Raw genomic sequence first — 23,212 nt, 5'->3', positions numbered from 1 at the left:
AAGATTTCCTCATTTTAACAGCTGTACACTGACTGATATGCAAGTGGTATGAGAGTACATTGTACACCAAAGTTGCACCACAAGGCACTCCTTTAAAAGTGGATATTTTGGCGCGACTAATTTTTCACGCTCGGCCAGATAAAATAAGTTTCGCATGTTTTTAATTTCGCAGAATCAAAACATCAACTACTGGAACATCTATAATGGCAAGCACAAACACTTGCATGCTTTTATTTTCGCACTAGTTTCTGGTAGCACAAAACGCGCACAAATTTCAACACCGCAAAAATGTCCATGTTTACAGTACTTCATCATCACTCTGGCATAGGATACCACTTTTACCAGTGTATTGAAAAGAGGTAGTTACCTATATATTCCACATTGTTATTGAATTGATGGTAAAAGACCATTAAGTCAATGCACCATAAATATTTAAGTTAAACAAGTAATTAATGCTCTTAGTTGCACTATTAATCATTATCAAGTTTCTCTTCTGCCCTGGTAAAATCATAGCCCTTAATTCCTACTTTAGTAGAATTTTAGATGATGAGGTATATAAAAAAAAAAAAAAAAAAGGTGGGGACTGTCACTTTACTGGAATCTACACACACTGTCTTGACTAGAAACCTTCCGAATTAATTTCTAGACATTTTCTCTCACGATTTGTGATTACTATGCTTGTTTGCTACTTGTATAGAAAAACCAGTCGAATGTAGTCACATTGTACGGTACATGGCACGGCTCAAAATAAGTAAGAAATAGGGGATGATGACCAGTGGTCCTCTACCACCTGTTAGTGTTATTAAGTGTTGAAAATACCTACCGCATCCTTCGGTGTCAGAGCTTGCCGTAGAAGAAGACATGTTCTTGTCGGCGAGATTCAACCACCTGCGTGTGGTGATGATGCAGATCCGATCCGCCTAGCTGGGCGCCTACTGCTGCCGTACGAGGACCAAAATCCTGGCGTAAAACTACAAACGTCTTCACAGTATTACTCCGAAATCTATAAAGGTAGCATCCTGTAAGTCTTCTGAAGGCATCCTACTAGAATGCAAGGCGTGACAACCCCTTCTCCCTTACAGAATCCCGATCCAGATGTATCACCATGGGTCGATCCTCGAAATGTTTCCACTTTGCTCTGTAATTCCCGCATTACCATAATTAATTCCAAAATATACCGTGGGAAAAATACGGCGCCCGCCGGCGCATACAAGACCAACCCTTGAGTACAAGTGCTAGCGCCATCTCGCGAAATATTTGTGCCATTGCACATTTACGCATAGAACACGTACACAGAATATGCTGGGACTACGAATACACTGGAATTTTGTCGACTGATGAAGTTCGTAGCTCGTAGCAACAAAGAGTAACTTCGGCATTGATTGTGATCTATTACGTACTGAACGTAATCCAAGAGTTACATGAATGTATTCATCTGGTTTCAAAGTGTAATTTAAAAGGCTCGAGAGCAAATTTCACCCTCGTCAAGTGAAGTATCCGGGCAGTCAAAACCGTCGCTAGGTCGTTGTTGACATGGGATACGGTCTGCAGTCGTGCTTCTTTCGCTAATTTAACAAGTCGGTGGAAAAACACGGTAAAAACTTGGATTTTTGAGAGTCGGGATCAACATTTACTATCATGACGGAAGTTGAGGAAACAGCCCCAAAAGAAGATGTTGCGGAAGAGCCGGCCGCTCCAAACACATACAACATACGTCCGAATTTTCTTCGAAAGTAAGTGTTGTGAAGCTACGGCCAGAAAGATGATCCACAGTCCCACACGTGTCAGTACATGTCATCCTGAGTTAATACTTGGTATTTACTAGACCTATACAGTAATTAACACTCGGTGGAATGAATGAGTTAGTTTATGTCTTCTGACGCTGACTGGCTATAATCTATAGCTAGTGATTTTGCACCAAGGTAATTCTGCGGACACTGCACTGCACCCTCCCTCACTCATGCGTATGAAAAATAAGGCTGGGGATGGGGTGGGGAGTTGACTGTTGGGATTAATTTTAAACCCATTGGGCTTTTGCATTGTCATTGAGCCTTGAATTGAGGACGGTTTGATTTTGCTACAACACGGATTTCCCATAGACACCTGGCCTCCCCGAGTATACTCATGACTCGGTCCTCAATGGGTTCAAGGGATAGATCTAGTACAGTATTGGTGGAGATGAGAATTCTTATTGCGAGATACCACGAAAACACTAAGGCCAAACAAAAGGGGGATGTCAATGTTACAGAGCATAGGGTAAGGGCACCAGTATTCGGTCAGGCACCGGTATTCGGTCACTTATCACTAGTCACCAGCCAGTAAGTTCAACTGTCACAACACACGCAAATCACACTAATTCACATACTTGTACACTCATTCACAACAGGAAACTCCCTTAGCCCCCTCCAAAAATCCATCCAAAATCCCAAATTTTACCGTCAAAAGTGCAGAATCGGCGCTACTTTCCAAAAGCGCGCGCGGATAAGGCCCAGTTTTAAGAGTACGGGTCGCCGAAAAAGCGCTAAAAATCGAGAAATACACCGTTCTCTCGCGGGATTTTTCGCTTATCGCAAGCTTGGAGTGTAATGGTATCCTCAAAAACACAAAGGAAAAACAAAATGTCCGTACGTGCCGATACAGTGTCCCAATGTACCAGGGTTGAATGCAAGAGCCGAGGCCCCAGTATTCGGTCACCAACGGTCGCCGCAACGTCCCCGATGCAATTTTGCGCCAACACGGTAGCGCGCGTGCGCGTTTTTCAGCTGCCTTGAACACGCATTGACTTTGAATGCGCACATCGCGTGACCGAATACTGGAGCCGATGACCGTATACTGGGGAATTTTCAAGGTGAAATATTTCGCTATTTTGTGCAATTCTGTGAGATATTTAGCGAAATGAAAGTTGAGATTAAAGAAATTTGATATATTTCACATACATTGCTGTAGATATGATGTATGTATGTATTATTTTAGTTTGAAAAATATTGCGAAAAAGCTTAAGTGACTGAATACTGGGGATGTTACCCTACCCCATTTTAAAGGTAGGAGATACCTTTTACAGACCTCCCAGAATGCAGCAAAACATTAAATATGAACCTCAGCGGACTTGTTTAAGCCACTGCTGAGAAATTTGGAAGTCAACAGTTATCTACAATTTGAATAATGCACAAAACTCAACTACTCAGTAGTTCTGTGTGTCAGCCACACTTAAGCCTTTTTGTTGCAGTCTTCTGTATTTTTTTATCTATAAACACAAATCTAAAAGTATAAGAGCTGATGTAATAACATATAGAGTGTGTGGCAAGAATGTATATAGAAATGTTTGTAAGTTTTGATGAACTTTCTTCACAAAATATACATGATGGACACACATGCAGTGCATGGGTCTGCAAAGGTAGCCTAGTAATATACTGGAATTTACGGTGAGCCCCGAAAAAAATTTAATTCAAAATCTAACGGTCAATAAAAATGTACTAAATGTTACCTTCCACTTTCAATACTTTATGGGAGTTTCTCAAATGATACTCTCTTCAACATACCACTGTATTTATACAACTCTTCATTTGAGGCATGCAAATGGGATTCCCTACCTTTAAGAGGAATTCAAAGTTTATTTGATGAAGATCGGGTTTGGAATGATTGAAACATCCAAAAACAAAGTAAAACAAAGCGATCGTAATAAAGTGTGGGTTCCACACTTTTAGAATCGCTCTGTTTTGGATATCTCAGCCATTTCAAAACCAATTTTCATCAAATAGACATGGAACTCGTCATAGAGTTACATCATACATGCTCTTTCATATTTCATAAGAGGTTTCTTATTATCTCACCAAAAATTTTAGAAACCTGAAATTAGGTCTCAACCAAAACTATACGATCTCTTTAAGTTCTAGAGTCTAATTGATATTGTCCCCCTCTCCATGGCCGTATTTTTCAATTTTGCCATACCACTCTGGAAGCTACCTTACCAGGGCCGACGGAGCCTTTTCAAAAGTGGGGGGGGGGGGGGGCCACTTCCGGATTTCATGAGCTAACAAGCAAAAAAAAAAATAATGGTCTTCAGCACAAAAACATAACCATACCGCGCTCACACTTCAAGACCTCTATCTATTTCTATTGAGTGCCACTTACGTACTTCCGGGTTAAAAAAGTGGGGGGGGGGGGGGGGGGGGCAAAGTGATGACACTTGGTTGTGTTGTTTGAGCACTCATGCATGCATGCACATATGGCAAGTGGTATGGTAGGGTATCTTTTGAGGAGTATGTAAGGAAGTCTTGTCACGGCTTGTTCTGGTATAGCTTCCAAGAAGTTGATACGGGGTTACGACAAGTAATGGGTATCAAAGCAAGTGGCAAAGTAGCAAGTGAAATGCATGTAACTAAAAAGAACCTATAGGGTAAGCACATTACAGGGATGAGGTGGAGAGAGAGAGAGAAAGAAATTACAGTTGTAACTTGTACTGATGACACCCTTTGCTGCCTAGTCCCCCCAACCCTCTTCCTTAAATTGAAGGTGGTGTACTGCACACATACGGTAGCCATAGATGTCAAGGCAACCACATTGTGCTGTGAGGATGTTTAAAAAAAAAGGTAGCAAACAAAGGTACATCCCTGTCCTGTATTGCCATGCAATTATGGGAAAAAAAAAAAAAAAAAAATTACCCAGCGTATGTCTTCCAGGCATTGTTTGAACTCACTTCCCTGCTTTCCTATGCTTCATTCCACAGATTCAGACCAGCAGCTGTGAAGGCAGTCATACACACAGTCTTGAATGAAGAACTTGCTGACAAGCAGTACGTCGCTGAAGAAACAACAGCATGGAGCAAGCATATTGCCGAGCAGATCAAAGAGAGATTAAAAGGTTGAATTACAGAAACCTGCCATGAAAAATCAAGTTGTATTGCCGTTTTCTGTTTATGTTTTCACTAGTGTAAGATGAACAGAATTGTGTTGACAAGGTTTAAAATGTTGGGAGTAGTTTTCCATCGAGGGAGGATTTTATCACTGTAATTTCGAAAGGATAGCACAAGATCTCAGATACATTGTAGTTATTCGTTGCTGACCCATTGTCCTACTTCAAACCAAGGAGCAGTGGCCTGAGCTGTATAGAGATTAGTCTACCACATGTCCAATACAAATATACAACTTGGTAGGTATTCTTTCTTTTTTTTGTTTGGAGTTATCACCTATGCTTTTATGGTCGATTACTTAAAGGTAGAAGCTTATCAGAGAAAATCTTTTTATTTCAATGCAGTGAAAATATGTTGAATGAGATTGCAGTCTTGAAGGCAGGTATGCTAACGCCACATCAGTCAGAGTACTCCATGAGAGATATTTGAAAGGTAGTGTATTCCATGCTTCCCTGCCTGTAACAACTTATAAATACACAGGGCTGGAACCTCCATTACACCAGCTCCGTTACACCAACTCAGTATCAGGGGTCCTAATGGCAAGTATTTATAGATATGTTAAGATGTTGTGCTACGATTTTCTTTCCGTGACCAAGCAGAAATAAGTGAGAATTCTTTTCATTTTGTTTTTATATAAGATTTTGACCAATGTTTCTCATTTTATCAGTTTTTATACACAATTTGTTTTCAATACCAAGTATTATTCTGTACTTTTTTTCTTTTTTTTAGGGGGAGGGAGAGAGGGATTACTATGAAGTGATGACATAAATGGTATCCTGGGGTACCAAATAAAAATCAGCCATTTTGTTGAATTATTTATTTTTTTAAAAAAAGGTTGTTCCCTGGGTGCCAAAAAGAGGAAATTATTTTGGTGCTGGAGCTAGCGTGCACTAGCCACTGCACTGCACTGCATTGAAGCACATGCTAGTGGTAGCACAGCATGCCATGCACGCATAGTATAACATGCAGTGGCATGGGAATGACTATGTACACGCACACACAGTGCATGCATTTTTCTCTGGCTGTCCTCGAGTGGACGTGAGGTGGCGCTACACAAAGCGGGAATCCGGGGTACTATGGTACCCCGTGGTAATGCGTGATGCATCAAGTAACAAAATAAAGTACCATTGGTTTTTAATGGAGAGCATTCTGACTTGCACTGAAATGCTGTGTTGATGATACATACATGTATTTGTTCTTTCTTTCTTTCTTTTTTTGTTGTCTCACCCACAGAACTGGATCTGGACAGATACAAGTTTTTGGTGCAGGTGGTGATTGGAGAGCAGAGAGGGGAAGGGGTCAAGTGAGTATCAATGTGCCACACAGGAGTTTGTAGTCAGTGCAGTCAGTATCATTTCATATGAAGTCTTTAGAAAGCAAGTCTTGTGGAGATGTTGCTCAGTGAATAAGACCACAGACTGTCAATCACAAGGTCCTTGCTTCAAGTCCCCTGGCTGTATCAGTTGTGCCCCGAGGCAATGCACATCATGCTCCTTGCCCAGTGCTTTTGAGGAGACTTAATGCCATTGGTCCAATATCATTTTGAAGGGGGGACAGAAGAGCTTTTCATGGATACTTAAAATGCAGTCTGTTTTGGTGATTCTTTCTTGGGCACTTGAGAACAGTTTACACCCCAAGTAGATTGAACTAAGATTTGTCATCAATTTCGAAATCACATGAATTGCATTTGAAAAAAAAGAATTATCAACATTTAAAATAAAGATGAATTATGATGTTTGGATGATAAAACAACTGAAGGCACAGCAGTGAGTCATTAATCTGCACGTACAGCTGTACTTGTGAAGTGAATGATTTCTGACCATTAACCCGTTGAGGACAGGCTGATTTTGCTACAACATGCATTTCCCATAGACACCTGCCCGAGTATACTCGTCTTCAACTGGTTAAACAGAAGTAAAATTTAGTTGTGTAGCAGAGTTGCAGGAGGAGGAGTCTGGGGAGTGTCAAGGATAACCTAAAACAAAAGGAAGTTGTTTCGTGACCTCAGGATGTTGTAGATCAGACTGGAAGAGGCATGGTTGGGGAGGGGGCAAGGCCTTTCTCTGATGATTATTAACCCTTTCTGTAGAGGAAACTGGTGGCCTGCATATAACGTCTACTGGTTAATTATTATACTTTACAAAAAGAAAACTTTATAAAACAGATAATCTCGGACATGGGGATATTAAAGGGACTGTACAGTAGTGGTTGAGGTGGTGATTCATGTTTTGAACATTTCTAAGTGAGATAATGAGAAACCTCTTATGAAATATGAAAGAGCATGTGATTTTAAGAAGGATTCAACGTTTATTTGATGAAAATTGGTTTTCAAATGGCTGAGATATCCCCCAAAGTGATAATAATAAAAGGCGACATGCCCCACCTTTATTAGGATCTCTTTGTTTCACCTTGTTTTTGGATATCTCAGCCATTTCATAACCGATTTTCACCAAATAAACTTTTGATACCCCTTAGAATTGCATGCTCTTTGACATCTCATAGAGTGGTTTCTGAATATCTCGCAAAACGTTAAAAGCTAAATCCTCACCCCGACCAGAACTGTACACACCCTTTAAGTAAGATCACTGCCGCCCCCCCCCCCCCCCCCCCGAAACTTTCCTGCATACAGCCTTGGAGGGAGGGGGTATCTACTTAAGAGGGATGTGTGAAAGGAAGGTTGCAGGAGGTTGTACAGATGGTAAAGATTGAAAGGCAGTAGAGTAAACAAAAGAAAGGATGCTTGTGATGTTTAGCTGAAATTGATGGTTCGTAGGTTTTGTTTCAAATACTGGGCCAAGGGATGAGCAGTGCTACAGAAGTGCATTAGAGTTCAATGTACTAAATATTGCAAGGTGACTTGCAGTATTCAATATGACGAAGTGAATAGTCGCTAGATATGACAAAGGAAAAGACTTATCAATTCATCTTCCTGTAGTCGTTTTCTTTGCTTCAAGATGATTTGTAGGTTTTCTGTAATAGAAAAACATGTTGATGTTAAATATGTTTGCACAAGCTGTTAGCTATTGCATCCTTACGAAAAGGGATGATTTATGTTGGATTAAGTTCAGATGATCCCAGATAGAAGCTCTTTTATGTTAAAAACACAATAGAAGTGAAGGTACCCTGTAACTTTAATAGTTTCATTACCAGATAAAGTATTTGCTAGATAGTTACATTAGTCAACAATATTAATAAACATCCTCTGAACTATTTCATTGATATTGCTGATGAATCCAAGACTGCTACCATCACAGGAGCCCCATTTTTTTTTTTTTACTTTTTTTTTTTTTTTTGGGTGGGGGGGGGGGGAGGGCTGCAGGCTAATGGGGTGGGGGGGGGTTAGGATCAATCATAACATAGAACTAAGTTGTCATGGGAACTGAATAACACCTGAGTAACTCATTAAGATTCACAATTCTCGAAGACTTCATACTGGTGATTTATATTCTACCAGGTGCCTGAAAAAAAGTGAGCACAAGTCAGATCAGTGATTGGATACAGTGCATTCCTGTTATGACAAGCACAGTTTTAACCAAAATTCAGATACAGCAAAATAAAATTCAGGTCTCAAAATGATCATCTGTATAGCCTTATACGTTTTATTTGTTTGGCTTTAATGAAGTTTTGATATGATAAAAGAAAACTGCTGGTCCTGAGGACTTCATTATATCGGGAGTCGCGTGTACCACTTGTTTACAAAAGTTTAAAAAACAAAAACAATATTTACCTCATGGTTGAACTGCGTCCCCTAACTGCAAAGTGTTAATCTTGTGATGCCTGATTGTATACTCAGCTATTCTCCCATGAATATGACCAATCCACACTGACCCAAACACTCAAGTAGATAGAAGTAATGAAAACACAGCTGGATCCGTCGATCCTTCTCAGCAATTACACAACAGACACTGTTTTACTGCTGAAAAAATGGGGCACAACAACAAACAGGGGACATTAGTCTGCATCACAGGCAGTGTGAGTTATGACAAGGCACTTTAAGCAGACAGTATGCTGGAAGATGACACACTCCCTCTATTGACTTGGCAGCAGTCAGGCCAAATTGCAAGGACTACAAACTGTGTGTAATTCTAAACCAATTGAAAAGAGATCTGCAATTTATAACATGGACTTGAAGATAATTTAGTGGACAATACATGACTCTTTAATATCAATCCACTTAGAATCAAAACTATTTGCTTCATTCTTTCCATCTACCGTAGAAGTGCCCCATTCTCCAAAGAGCCAATGTATCACTGTCTGGGCCTCCAGCAGCCCCTTGTAGTAATCCAAACAGCTTCCCCTTGTCATTAATAATTACAATGAGAGAATTGTGCCAGTATATTCTATTCACAAGTGCTTAACGTACAACTACAATTGAGGACTTTCTTGGCGCAACGGGACTGAAGTCAGGAGTGGGTTGCCTGAAGCATGTGACCATGTTTCATTGAGATACAGTTGTGCATCATACCTCTTGTAATAATGATATTAACAAAAATGTTGCACTAAAATTCAGAGAACTGAACATTATAAAGACCTTTCTCTGAAACTTTTAGGTGCTCACTACATGTATTTTTTACACTTTTTTTAATTGACATGTTTTCAGGATGTAAAATGCTGCAATTCCATCCCAAGAAAAAAAAAAAGTTAGCTTCAGTAATATGGGAAAAGCAGTCAAAGAAAGAGAAAAACCTGCAGGTAAAGTATTTCCCTTAGTGGTAGTACAGACCATCCTATCTGACCAATGAATTAGTCCAGTATAGTGATGAACACTATGAGTATTTGGAGCAGTCCATTCTGAAAATAGCAGCTATTAGCATTCCCTAGGTAATGAATCATCAGGTTAGCAAGTTATTTTGAGAGGAGCCATCAGATGCTGATTGCCAGTAGATTTTAAACGGTTAATTTTCTTGCAGTAGGGGCCAAGTTTGTGAGGCAACTGTGTGTGAGTTTAAATAACAAACCTGCTCTAAATTCCAACATAAGGGAATTTGAGACATTTTGTCACTTTGAATATTTAAAAAGAAAACAAGTCTTCTATTGCAACTGATTGACAAATTGTCCTACATCGACAACATCGGCAATTTGTCAATCAGTTGCAGTGAAAACATCTCAACAGAAGAATTTCATGAATTTGAATAAGTCTTCTATTGGAAGAGAATTATGTTGTATTATTGCTTGTCTTGAATTAAGTGATGATTAAAAAAAAGAGAGGCCCAAGGTTTAAGAGTTTAGGTTCAGTCTCCAAGAGAAGAAACGACAAGGAATGCCTTGATGATTATTTTAGGTTTTAAGGCATGTTAGTTTTTGTGAGCTAAGTATGGCTTCACCAAAGTGACAGCTATATCTCCTCATTGGTTCCTGTTTGACATAACCTTTGCAAATGAAGTACCCTATTAATTCACAAAGTGTGGATTGGAATCAAACAAGTGATATGCAGGAAGTCTGGTGAAGTTCAGAGGATGAAGTGAAGATTATCAACAAATTGTCATGGAATAGTCTTGAAGGGAGCCTACTGTAGATGAAGCTGGACTGATGTTTAATGATGCAAGAGGTCAGTGTATTGTTCAGTCTGTCTAGTGTCCAGTCTAGAGCTTTCAAAAGGGATTATCCTGATTTTAGGATTACAGCCTATGGTCAAGCTATCATTATTAATCATACATGCTCGTGTAGTCCATGCCGAATGAGTTTTCATCACACATTGCATTTCCTGAGAGATACTTTGTTGGCCATAATGCAAATATTTTCAGAAAATTAACCTCAAAAGAAGGTTGTTATTTTTTCTTCTTTATGCAATCAATGAAACCAAAGCAACCATACACATTTGTAAATGGAGATGCATTAGAATACCTATGACAATTTGAAACTCGGTAAGTCAGCTGGTGTGCCCTCCAATATAGACTCAACAAAGCTGTTGTTTTCTCACATGACTGTGATGATGCTGTGCAGAATTCCTTATTTATTATTCGTACAAAAACACTGGACTATATTTTTGATAAGAAATGCAAGAGAGAAGAAATCAATTTCTGTTTGCTTGAAGGAGCCTTGATGGTTTTCCCCATATCTTCAGGGGAGGCAAAGAGAAAGTATAATCATGTATTGAAAATATGAATACATATTGGTGGTGTATTCTATCGCACAGAGGAAGTAATGATATTTTGCAAGCAAAAGTCACACGAAAGGGAGTTTTTGTAGTTTCCATTTCAGACCTGTTGATCATTAACAAATGTTGAACTTTCTCTTAACTTCCTTCATATTTCTCTCCTTCTCAAGCTTCAAGTGTTGAATTATAGCTTTGAGTTCAACCATTTTTATTTGCTGTTGTTTCGAACTTTAATACTCAAGAAAATATTTTTAAAGGCAAGTTCTTCCTTAATCAGGGAATTTCAAATTTGCTACAGCAATGGCGTATTCCCAGCAGAGGTGATAATGTGTAAAATAGTCAGCTACATGCAGTAAGTTACTGCATACATGATTGCTCTAACCAGTAGCCACACCCTAGTAACCATGAGGTGAGACGAAGGGGGAAAATAAGGTATGCTGCCTACAGGGTATATCTTTAGTTTTAAGGTGAAATAATGACACACACACACACATTCATGCAAAAGGTTTATTGTATATGTGAAGTATTCAGACTGTGAGATTTGCAGAACCGATGGGCTTTATACAATTATGTTTAGAATGCTATGACAAGATTGGTTAAAAGCAAATACATGAAATTATGAAGGTTGAGTGACAGTTCTTTATTGAACTGAAAATAAAGAGCTGTGTTGAAGTCTAGTAAAAAGAGCATCTTGACATCTCAAATGAAGTACACAGTTAAAAACATTCACGTAAGCAGTGCAAGGATACAGTAGTCTTCTTTAATGAACTCAAATGGATTTTAGATGTAGTTGTCATAGCAACAAGCCTTTTGGAAGATAGATGCATCTGGGATGTAAGGATAACATGTTCCACTGCAGTAGTCCTCTTGTTTACTCTGAGTACATTGTAGGAACACTCTTAATTGATGCATGTGAGTTGGGCCCCATCTGATGGAGAAGATAGATGCATCTGATGTAAATATAACATGTTCCACTGTAGCAGTCCTCTCATTGACTATTGAGTAGGAACGCCCTTAATTAATGCATGTGAATCGGGCCCCATTTGATGGAAGCAAAGCTGTGCCTTCAACATTGCATGTTATTAATCACCAATCAGAGTTGAATGTACCCTCATGAAAGGTCAACTGACATGGATGTTTGGAACTGAATGATAACTAATGAGCCCCAAAGCTGGCCAATCATGTGAGTTTGCGAGCACAGTGCAGGGGGAGGAAGACTTTCTGGTAATTGATTGCTTCCATAGCCAGGGATTAGATGATGAATGGCTGGCACACTATTTGGGGAGCAGAGAAAGTGGAAAGGATAGGTGATGTACCACTATGTCATCCCTAGGGGTTAATGTATCAGATCTATTTCCCTTCAGGAAGTATTTTTGTGTATCAGATATCTACTAGCCAAACTTAATTCCACACTGCTCCAGTGTTTGTTTTTTGTTTTTTTGCATGAGAGCTATACTAATGAAGTGTATATTAATCCCAAAGTTTTTGCCCGGCCTGGAGCTAAACAAGTGAATTACATAAAATCTCCTGTCATGTGATTATGACAGAAAAGAGAAAGTTTGCAATGTTCATCTTTGTTTTCCAAAACTGTCTTGAGATATAATCACTTAGTGTTCAAACCCTTACCCAGTTTTATATGAAGATGGCTGTTTAGCCTTGAGATGGCAAAACAACGTATGTCAAAAATGTATGAAAATTGACTTTGTCACATATTTCAGCTTATTTTAGTGTTATGTAACTCTTAATCAAATCTACAAATCAGAACCCATTCCGTTACTGAGATATGACGCTCCCTCCCAGTGGAATTGTTCAAATTTTGTTGGCAAAACAACGTAAGTGGCGATACGCTTGCCCCTGCTCAACACACGTCGGGCATGGACTTGGCAAAACAGCGTATCTACATGCGATATGTGGTTTTGCCAGCTACATGTTTACGCAGTAATAGGCTGTGCGCCACGCGCGGCTGCAGAAGCACGCGCATATTGACGTTTTAGGACATTATACGTGTGCCAGTGATCAAGACACGTTGTTTTGCCGTATCAATGGCAACAGTGTGGTTATGTTGAGACGGCAAAACAACGTATGTTTTGATTAATGCAAATTCTAAAAATAAAGGGTCAAGTGAAATCAATTTGCATGCACTGTATTACTGATACTGTTGGTCCTTCTAGGGTAAGATATGAAGTGTTGAACGAAAACAGAAAAAGAGCTGTAGGTTTGCAATTTAACTTCGAACTCGATTTACTGGAAATGAGGTTGGATGTAGATTATGTTGTTTTGCCATCTCAAGGCTGTGTTGATTCAGTGTGGCAGCTATAAAACTCTATGTCAATTTAGATTTGTGAAAATTTTAATAGAGTTATAAACAGGAACCATATGATCATTATATCCTATTCAATTTGATATCCCCTCATCCGATGAAGGTGAAAGTAGTAACATACTTCTTATTTCTCATTCTGACCATCTATAGTGTAGCATACACACTTGCTTCATTCCAAGTCTTTTTTTAAATTTATATATATTTTTTTTTCCTTGAGAGTCTCATGCATGATAGTATAATGATAATGGAATAGAGTAACATCTTCAGTGTGAATACTGCTCTTCCAGAGAGTCCTGCCATTGTTATCAACCCCCAGCATTGCCAGGTACCCCTTTTGAACACCCGAGTCAAGAGGGTGTTGTTTGTTAAAACATTTCATCTTTGGATTTATACACTGTGTAAGATTGATACTAGTACTCAGGATCATCTGTCGGAGTGTTTACAGAACATTATGCACTATTCTACTCAACTCTTGTGAATGTGGACAACTTTTCAAGTGTTGCTTTCCAGCAATGTGATTGATTTCATGAATACAAGGATAAAAAGACTCCAAAATTTTAATTTCTAGTTGTAGTGTATTTTACAGAAACTTTGTACTGGTTACCATGCAGTCTTGAACCAAGACAAACTTCTGCATGGAATGTGTCTGTTTCACTTCACAAACGATTCAGAAGCATATTGAAGGCTTCCTGTGTTTGTTGTCGTATGGTTGTTAGGTGAAGTGGTCTTTTCCTGAAACCCTCACACACTTTGTGTGTAGGTTTGTTGTCATGGTAATTTAGACAAATTGTCTGTGTCATCTACTACAAACTTGTAGGTGAACAGCTAAGTGCCCTTTCGAATGCATGTAACCGGCCAGATTGACTTACATTTGACCTGAAATTCAAGTTACACAAAATATTTGTGTTGTCTGTACAAATAAAGATGCTCCCACCTTTAACAATGGGCTATTGAAACTTCATGATACTAGAGTCGTATTTGTTCTGTGTTGTACCAGGTTCTAAAAGACATCAACTTAATGGCAATTGATGCCAATATGGATACCATGATGTTAATAGACAGATATTCACATTTTCCTGTGCCACTGAGTTTATTTGGCATCAGTGCATGATTATAAGTGTATGTCTAATTTACATTGTGTGTATAATGAATTATGAATAAAAGGTCCATTGGTACTGTCATCTTATTATGCTGTGTGGTTTCATGTTTATTTCATGTCATGCTGTTCTTTTCAACATACATCAAGCAGAACCCAGAATCACCTTTCCAATATCAAGATGTGAGTCACATCAGAACAGAGTAACATTCATGTATGTCAAGCTAGAGTGAATGGCGATGCAGTCTCATGTTATTCTTTGTCCCTTTTGTCTTTCTGTATTCAGGATGGGCTGCAGATGCTTCTGGGACTCCGACACAGACAACTACGCCCAAGACATCTACATGAGTGTAAGTGACAACAACAATCATGTCTTGTAAAGGGGTTTGACGAGTGCCATGGCAGAGACTTGTCACTTCAGCCTTCAGCTGCTGGGATTTCTGTCTCCTTTTGTCTCTTAAAGGACAAGTTCACCTTCAGAAACATAAGGATTGTGAGAATGCAGCAGTATTAGTAGAACACATCAGTGAAAGTTTGAGGAAAATTGGACAATCGATGCAAAAGTTATGAATTTTTAAAATTTTTGTGTTGGAACCGCTGGATGAGGAGACTACTAAGGCTTGTGATGTCATATGAGTACAACAGTATAAAGAAAATGTAAAGAAAATTCAACATATTTTTACTTTTTTTCGCATATGGGGTAATAAAAGAGCACTTGACTTGCCTCTTTCTAAAGGCAATTGGAATAATATTACCCATAACATATGTCAGTAACGAGTCAAGGGAATGTGTATTTTTTTTCAAAAGATTAAATTTTGTGAAATTCTCTTTATATTTTCCCTATATTGTTGTACGCATGTGACATCATACACTGCAGTAGTCTTCTCATCCAGCGGTGACTGCACAAACACTTTAAAAATTCATAACTTTTGAACGGATTGTCCGATTTTCCTCAAACTTTCAATAATGTGTTCTACTAATATTGCTACATTCTCTCAATCCTTACGTTAATGAGGGTGAACTTGTCCTTTAAAGGTAGTAGCCCTTTATTTGAAACCTCCAGACACCTAGCTACAGCGGGCTCCCGTTATAACGAAGTCCTCGGGAGTGGCAGTTTCCTTTCGTTATATGGAAATTTCATTATATCTGAACAAATAAGCTATAAAATACATAGAGTGGGTAATGTTGCGACCTGAATTTTTTACTTTGTTGTAACCAGAATTTTGTTATAATGGGAGTGCACTGTATTTCGAAAGAGATTGCAGTAATTGTTCTAAATTTAGTCATAATTTGAACTTTAGACATATAAAACTATTGTTCCTAAGTTCTTGCTGGTGTTGAGTGTTTAAGTTAAAGGAAACCAAAATCCCAATATTAATGTGGATTGAGCGAAAGCAGCAATATAGCAGCAATGTTGAATTTTGTCTTTCCTAATTGTCTCATGAAATCTTGGTGCTGTCTGAAAGTCTGGGAAGATACCAGCAATGGATCTCTTATCTGTCAGATGGAAAAGATGACTTCTTTTATTAAGAGGCTTCTATAACTCTCGAAATTAAGTTTTTATGCCTCCGCCACGAAGTGGTGCCAGAGGCATTATGTTTTCGGGTTGTCCGTCCGTCCGTCCGTCCTTCCGTCCTTCCGTCCGTCCGTCCGTCCTTCCGTCCGTCCGTAATGAATTTTGTGGACAAGGTAACTATCAAAACCTGTTGAGGTATCCTAATGAAACTTGGCATGTATGTGTATTAGGGGGTGAAGTTGTGCCTATCAACTTTTGGGTGCACATGCTCAAGGTCAAAGGTCAAAAGGTCAAGTTCAAATACATAAAATTTCACTTTTTCCACCATATCTATTGAATGCCTGAAGATATTTTCTTGAAACTTAGTGTATACATGTATTACCCAATTAAGATTCTCTGGTGAAAGTTTGCGTCATGAGGTCAAAGATCAAAGGTCAAAAGGTCAGGGTCAAATACATGAAATTTTACTATTTTCGCCATATCTATTGAATGCTTGAAGATATTTTCTTGAAACTTAGTTTATACATGTATTACCCAATTAAGATTCTCTGGTGAAAGTTTGGGTCATGAAGTCAAAGGTCAAAGGTCAAAAGGTCAAGTAAAAAATATCAAAACTTCTTTTTTTTCTCCGTGCCTTGGAAAATTGTTCAAGGTATCTTCATGGAACATAGTATATACATGTACTGACTGGAAGTGATTATCTAGAGAATGTAGGGTTCATGGGGTCAAAGTTCAGGGGTCAAAGGTCAAGTGCAACACTTCAAAATTTTACTATTTCCCTCATATTTATGCAATGCCAGCAGGGTTATTATTTTTTTACACTTGGTGTATGCATGTGTAACCTAATAGAAATTCTCTGGAAAGTTTTTTTTTTTCTTCTTTTTTTGCCTCAAAGGTCAAAAGGTCAAAGATCAAGTGAAAGTGCTGAACTAACTTTTTCCTCCATATCTCGAAGTGGCTCAAGTTATCTTGAAACTTAGTACATATTATGCATGTTCTACCTGAAAGTGATTATCTTATGAATTTTAGGGTCAAGGGCCAGATGAAAATGGTAACAATTTATTATTCAATTCAGAAATTGCATTTTTTCTCCACACCTGTACCTTGAAAATTACTCAATGCCTAAATGTATGAATGGGTCAAAGTCAAGTTAAAGTCCTTAAATCCCTAGATACATGCTCTCCTATTCATCCAATTAAACCTAGGTCAAGGAAGGTGAACATTCAACACATTTGTGACAAACTTGTCATTTCAATATTTTGCCAGTTTTGTGAAAATGTAATCACACATTGTCCACATGTACTATCTAGACCTATTGGGAAAATCATGCATTATGGCGGAGGCATACCAGTCGCCAAAGCGACATTTCTAGTTAATTTCTAGAATTTGGAATACGAATTTCATGGTTTGTGAGTACCAGACTGCCTGAGATAAAGGCAAGCCTGTTTGAGAATTGTTTTAATGTTTCTCCATCTTAAACTTGTAAGGTATACATGGAGATACATTGCTAAACTAGCTAAAGCCAACATGACTGCAGATGAAATGAAGGGTAAAGAGGTTTACAGTTGCTGAGTCCCTCAGATCACAGTCTCCAAATGCCACTTCATGTCATTGCATATATGGCAGTTTTGTGTTTAGCAGTGAGGGGGTTAATTGGGATACCCCTGAATGACTAGTAGCTAGCTGGATCATACCCTACCTCCTAGGCCATTCTGCCCTAAACCTCTGGCATCTGATTGTCCTCGGATTAACTTGGCACCAATTTGGCAGGAAGTGAGGGAGAATAATCCGTCCCCATTTTACCAGATATTCCAAGGTTGTAGGTTTTTGCGGGATATTTCGTGCCCATCTAAGCTGACCGATGTGTAATAGGAAGGTGCTCAGCAACCATTTATATTGGAAATACAGTGTACCTGGTACGTGCATGACTGTGTGTTAAAATGAAATACGGCTCGTTATTCCGAAGGTTCGTATGAGAGGTATGGCCCAAAGCCAAACAGTTCCAACTTTGTGTGCTTGTGAAATTGGGTCAAAGCATATCATGACATTTCAAAATTAGCATGTGTGCTATAGGTCAGAGTAAACTGTTTTCATGCATCAGCTTAATTCTAATCCTGAAACCCAAAGTATAACAACTCTTTTTAGATTGCCCCTTATTGACTTTTCATGGAGTAAAATCATTATCACAAACTCATTGTTCAGCTAGCTAGAGCACTGCAGGTGCAATTAAACATCTACAGTGCACTCCCATTATAACAAACACAGTTAAAACGAAATTGCGGTTACAACGAAGTAAAAGTTCAGGCTGCAACAGTATCCACTCTATGTTTTTTTTTTATCGTTTATTTGTTCAGTTCTCACATATAACAAAAGAAAACTGCCGGTCCCAAGGACTTCGTTATAACGGGAGTCCACTGTAGTATGAAACTTTCATAAAAGTTTTTTCTGTTGTTTTTTTTTTTTAATTTGCATTAATGCAGAATGTATATTGTATGTTTTCCATAAACACAACAACAAAAAAGTAATGCATAGACCCTGCTGGGTTAATAACTTGCCTTGATTTGTTTTGAATTTCTCCATAGACATTGGGTCTGAGTACTGTCTTACGAACTACAGTTTGGCATGACATGTTTTGATATGAACTCGAGCAAAAGGGCAACTGTGCAAAGCTATTGGTCAAGTGTGCAGAGTGATTGTTTTAAGACTGAGTTACTGGCATATTATTGGTCCTCATTCTTGTGTGTGTGAGTGTGTCTGTCTGTTTGTATGTGTGTGTGTGTGTGTGTTTGCTTGTCCTTGTCTGTTCCTTGGTTGTGTAAAACGTGTTTGTTTGCCTTGACTGCATGTTACAAGAGCACTGGAGATATATTATACCCCCTGCCATATCTAGTTACAGCTATAAATACCATCAGCTCTAACATTACCCAGCCCTCATTTTATCCATCTGAAAACTAGCAGCTTTCGATATAACAATGTATCATATCACTGAAGGGGATGCCCTTCTCCATTCAATAGCCATTAAACTAACAATGTACATGTACCCTGTTAAATTCTTGTGTAGTATTACCGGTGTGGACATTATTCAGAATGAAATTTTTATCCTCAGTATATAAGAGTAGCAATTTGGACTTACTCATCACATGGTGCCACAAGTGTATTTGCCAATGTGTTAATAAGTCATGTTTTATTTTTGAGTGAATGGAACCAGCCTTCAGGGTTGTGCTGTTAAAAATGTCTCCAGTCGAGAGGAATGATGTTAAAAATATGACAGCATTTGACAGTGAAAGGTTGTGTGGGATTTGGGCCAAATGTAACCGGAAGTGAATTTAACCTGCACATATGGTTACACATGCACACACACACACACACACACACACACACACACAAACACAGATACAGATAGATGTGCATCCCACAATGTTTGCATCAATTAGTAACACAATCAATGTCAGTAACAAACTGCTGTAAATAACTGCTAAATGAGAGAATGACATTTTACCACTGGATTTCAAGTTTTGTGGGTGATGATACCATGTATATGAAACACTGCCATAATGTGAGTATTTCAATAGACAGTGAATGTGGGAAATTGTGAAGGTTTACATAATGTGTATTCCTTATTCATGGCAGACAGATGAAATATTAAGATATTTTGATTTAAATATATATATATATCTTATAAAAATTCTTCTTCTTCAGTGTTCTCTAGAGTTGAATTCACTTCTTTGCCATTTATAGTTTTATCGTATTCTATTATTGACATGCTTGCATTGATATTTTTATTACTCGTATATTGCTGTGAGAAATCTTGAGAGTTTTTTTTTTTTTTTCTAAACTGTATCTCTTTTAGGATATTCTGATTGCAGGACTTGTTTCAATAGTACATTCATCTTTTGCAATTTATCAGTTTTTGTTTTTTTTTGATAAGTGAAGGTTTTTCTGTAAATGCAAACTCATGACTTCCAAATAGTAATTAGAGGAAATGGTGCTTAACAATCAAGAACGCACCATTTGACAAAGTCATGACTTAGCAGAATTTTGGCAAATTGCAACACAAGTGGGTTACCTCTAAGCTGATACGCCTCAATCTTCTCAAACTGAGCCTCTTCTTCAGGTCGCAGTTCATCCCGCTCTCGGTACTTGTAAGGTCGGCCATCTCGTTTCTCTCTTTTCACCGGTCTGTTCCGCTTCAGCTTGACTTTCTTCTTCTTCTTTTTCTTTTTCCCTTCCCCCTGGTCCACCACAGGATTCTCTTTTTTGTGTGGCTGCGGCATTTGGCGTCTTCTACTACTAGACCACCTCGTGGAACTTGGTCCTGGCGGAGGGCTACAGGTCCAGGAACTGGTGGTCAGGGGTTCTGGAGCCAACAAGAGTTCTGGGACTTCTTCTCCAGCTGTCCTGTACAGGAAACAGACAACATGTATCAATGGTTACACAAGGGTGCTACACAGCCCACAAATTCTGACAGTCTTTAGGTGTATGCAGACCTCCCAACCATTCTGAATTTGGAGGAAAGAATCTGAATTTTGACCTTTCCCAGCTCTTGTTTCAATATGATTTTCCTATTTTTTCTTGAAAATTTTACTACATACTTGTACAGTAATTGCTCTTTCTTTTCTACTTTTGAGATAAATCATCCCTGTTTTTCTATTGAAAAGGTTGGGAGGTCTGTGCATGTCTCATTTCTTGTTCTTATGCATATCAGGTACATGTACCAGGAAGGGGGGGGGGGGGGGGCAGTGACGTATTTCTAACCCACAGAAATTGGGAGCTGTACCATGGCAGAAAGATGTTGTTTTAATCTGCTGACATCATAATGGATGCTGACATCATAATGGATGCGGACAGTGTTAGATATGTCATTGGAGACCCACCAGGTGATATTCTCTGTGTATACAGGAAGTATCCATTTTCTGAGTTGCATACAGTTTTATTATCTATGATGTCGTAAAGCAAAAGAAAAAAAGAATTGTTGTATTGGATTAATGGGTCACTGAAAGAAATGATAGATGATTTCCCCTTTGAGTTTTATACATATATAATACCACCGTGTCTATGCTTAGATACATGCATACATACAAACATACATGCATACATACATGCATACGTGTAACCTACATTCAAAAGCATGTACACATTAACCCATTGAGTATTATGGGTTCATTTTGCTGTACATTGTTGTATAGCATAGCTCTCTAGCCAGATGGAGCATGCATGCACTCTAAATGGGCTTCATTGAGCAAGATGTACAGCAATACAGGCTTGGCTATCGCCCAAATAAGCAGCATTTGACCTGCTCATGACTACATAGAAACAAGGTTAAACTCTCACTGAAACAGCTCAAAGCATGTATTTTAGGTGGAATGATAGCTACTAATATTCTGTACTTAAGACTTTCAGGTTTCCTGCACAGCAAATTTGATTGGGAAGGCAGCACAATCATGTGCAATATCAATAGAATTAACAAAAGAACACTTAATCAGGGATATTTTTGATAGAGTGGGTTACACCAATACATAAATTTATGGGGGGGGGGCATACCCCTTTAGCTCCTTAAAAGAAACAAAAATGAAATAAAACAAGAACAAAAAAGAAGCAAGTGACAGTGTTGACATGGATATGTTCAGAAAGAATTTATCTTGCGCAGAACGAAAATAGTAGACCACTCGTGCAGGTGCTTCTTTTTGCCTGCTTTAAACAAACACACACAAATCACTTTTGTGATGCCATACTACCGATAGCATGATTGCTTTGCTTTAACTTTAGCTAAGGTATTGCCATTTAATCTGGCTCTGAGAGATATATATTTTCTGCCTATTTCTTTTATTTTGAATGCCTACAATGACCTTGAATAACGTTCGTGTAATTTGTGAAAAAAAAATATATGGAAAGTACCTTATATTGTAATATTTGTATATATTGGTAAGGCAATATATGCTATGCAACAGCACATCTGTTTTGTTTATTTGGAGGGGGGAGGGGAGGGGGAGGAGGATTCATAACAAAGAATGCTTTTCAATGGGGGTTGTTACCCTTAAGGTTGATGTGAGGTTAAAGGACATGAAATGAATGATTAGCCAACCAGTGGAGTTCAACAAACACTACTTCAGACAGCTATTGTATTCAGATGCAAGTTTCTTCACTTTGTCTCCCTCTACAAATTAAATTTGTAGAGGGAGACAAAGTGAAGAAACTTGCATCTGAACCTTCACCCCTCTGAATAATATCTTTCTTTCAGCTATTGTATTCTTTCCCAAAAGAGTATCACTTATTTATATATTTGTATATATGTGAATGATTTTGTTTATGGATAAGAGAGAGTAGCTTCGTTGTTTCTATGACAACTGTGACATTTACGAATAAATGAAGTTGGCTGCTTGAAGTGGTTATTGTACAATCTCAAGTCTATAGAATAGATCAAGACATGATTTCAAACGTGTGAGGATGAAGAAAGTTCATTCTGTGAACTAAGAAGGACGGTTTCAACCCACTTTTTGTACAGTGTATGTATAGAGCAGTTTCTTTCTGTTCATTAAAAGTATAGTACTTGGAACTACTCAACAAAATGTAGTCACACCTTGCATTTATTTCTCAGTCAAATGAAATGCTGACATCAAGTTACAAATGTGCTTGTAAAATTTCAACGAGAAATCCATGTTCAGCCCTAAATCTTTGACAGTAATTTAGCAATATGTGTATATACATTTTTTTTTGTGAAAGACAAATTCCATAATAAGTGAAAATGCTGACATTATGTATATACACACACACATAATAATGTGTTTGTGTGTGTGTTCATAGAGGGGGGTTAGAGAGATAAGCATGTATATATATATATATATATGAAGAGTTTGTTTGCAAAAACCGATAAGTCCATATTTGCCAAATGGAGATATTTGCGATTAAAGGTCAAAAAAAATAAAGAGAATAATAAGAAAATTTTTGCTTCTTTTGACCATAACTTCAAAAATGTACCTTGTAGTGACCGATATATCATTTTAAAGGTATTATTTTGTACTTTACGACAGAGACCATACTTCAAAATCTTCAAAAATGGACTTATCGGTTTTTGCAAACAAACTCTTCATATATATATATATATATATATATATATATATATATATATAATACAATTTGTGCAGAGAACCAGTCAGAACAAAATTTTGACATATTATGCAGGCTTTAATGTTGTGTATTTTCCCTCCTTTTGGCAGAGATCAGGTGTTCTGTGTCCTTAGCCCATGGAAACACCATGCACAAATCCACTGCAGTCT

At 38.2% G+C, this 23,212-nt stretch overlaps 1 protein-coding gene across 1 annotated transcript; it reads left to right on the top strand.

Annotated features, from left to right (window-relative positions):
- Nucleotides 1-1,309: 1,309 nt before the first annotated feature.
- Nucleotides 1,310-22,320, top strand: LOC140244763 (dynein light chain Tctex-type protein 2B-like). The gene is made up of 5 exons (XM_072324382.1): nucleotides 1,310-1,733; nucleotides 4,727-4,860; nucleotides 6,143-6,212; nucleotides 14,709-14,772; nucleotides 20,185-22,320. The coding sequence occupies exons 1-5, from the start codon at nucleotides 1,639-1,641 to the stop codon at nucleotides 20,230-20,232; spliced, it is 411 nt and encodes a 136-aa protein (XP_072180483.1). The 5' UTR covers nucleotides 1,310-1,638; the 3' UTR covers nucleotides 20,233-22,320.
- The last annotated feature ends 892 nt before the right edge of the window (nucleotides 22,321-23,212 follow it).

Source organism: Diadema setosum, chromosome 21, assembly GCF_964275005.1.
Source record: "Diadema setosum chromosome 21, eeDiaSeto1, whole genome shotgun sequence".
NCBI classification, from domain to species: Eukaryota; Metazoa; Echinodermata; class Echinoidea; order Diadematoida; family Diadematidae; genus Diadema; species Diadema setosum.
Note: the sequence above shows the minus strand (reverse complement) of the source record. Positions and strands in the feature narration are given on the sequence as shown.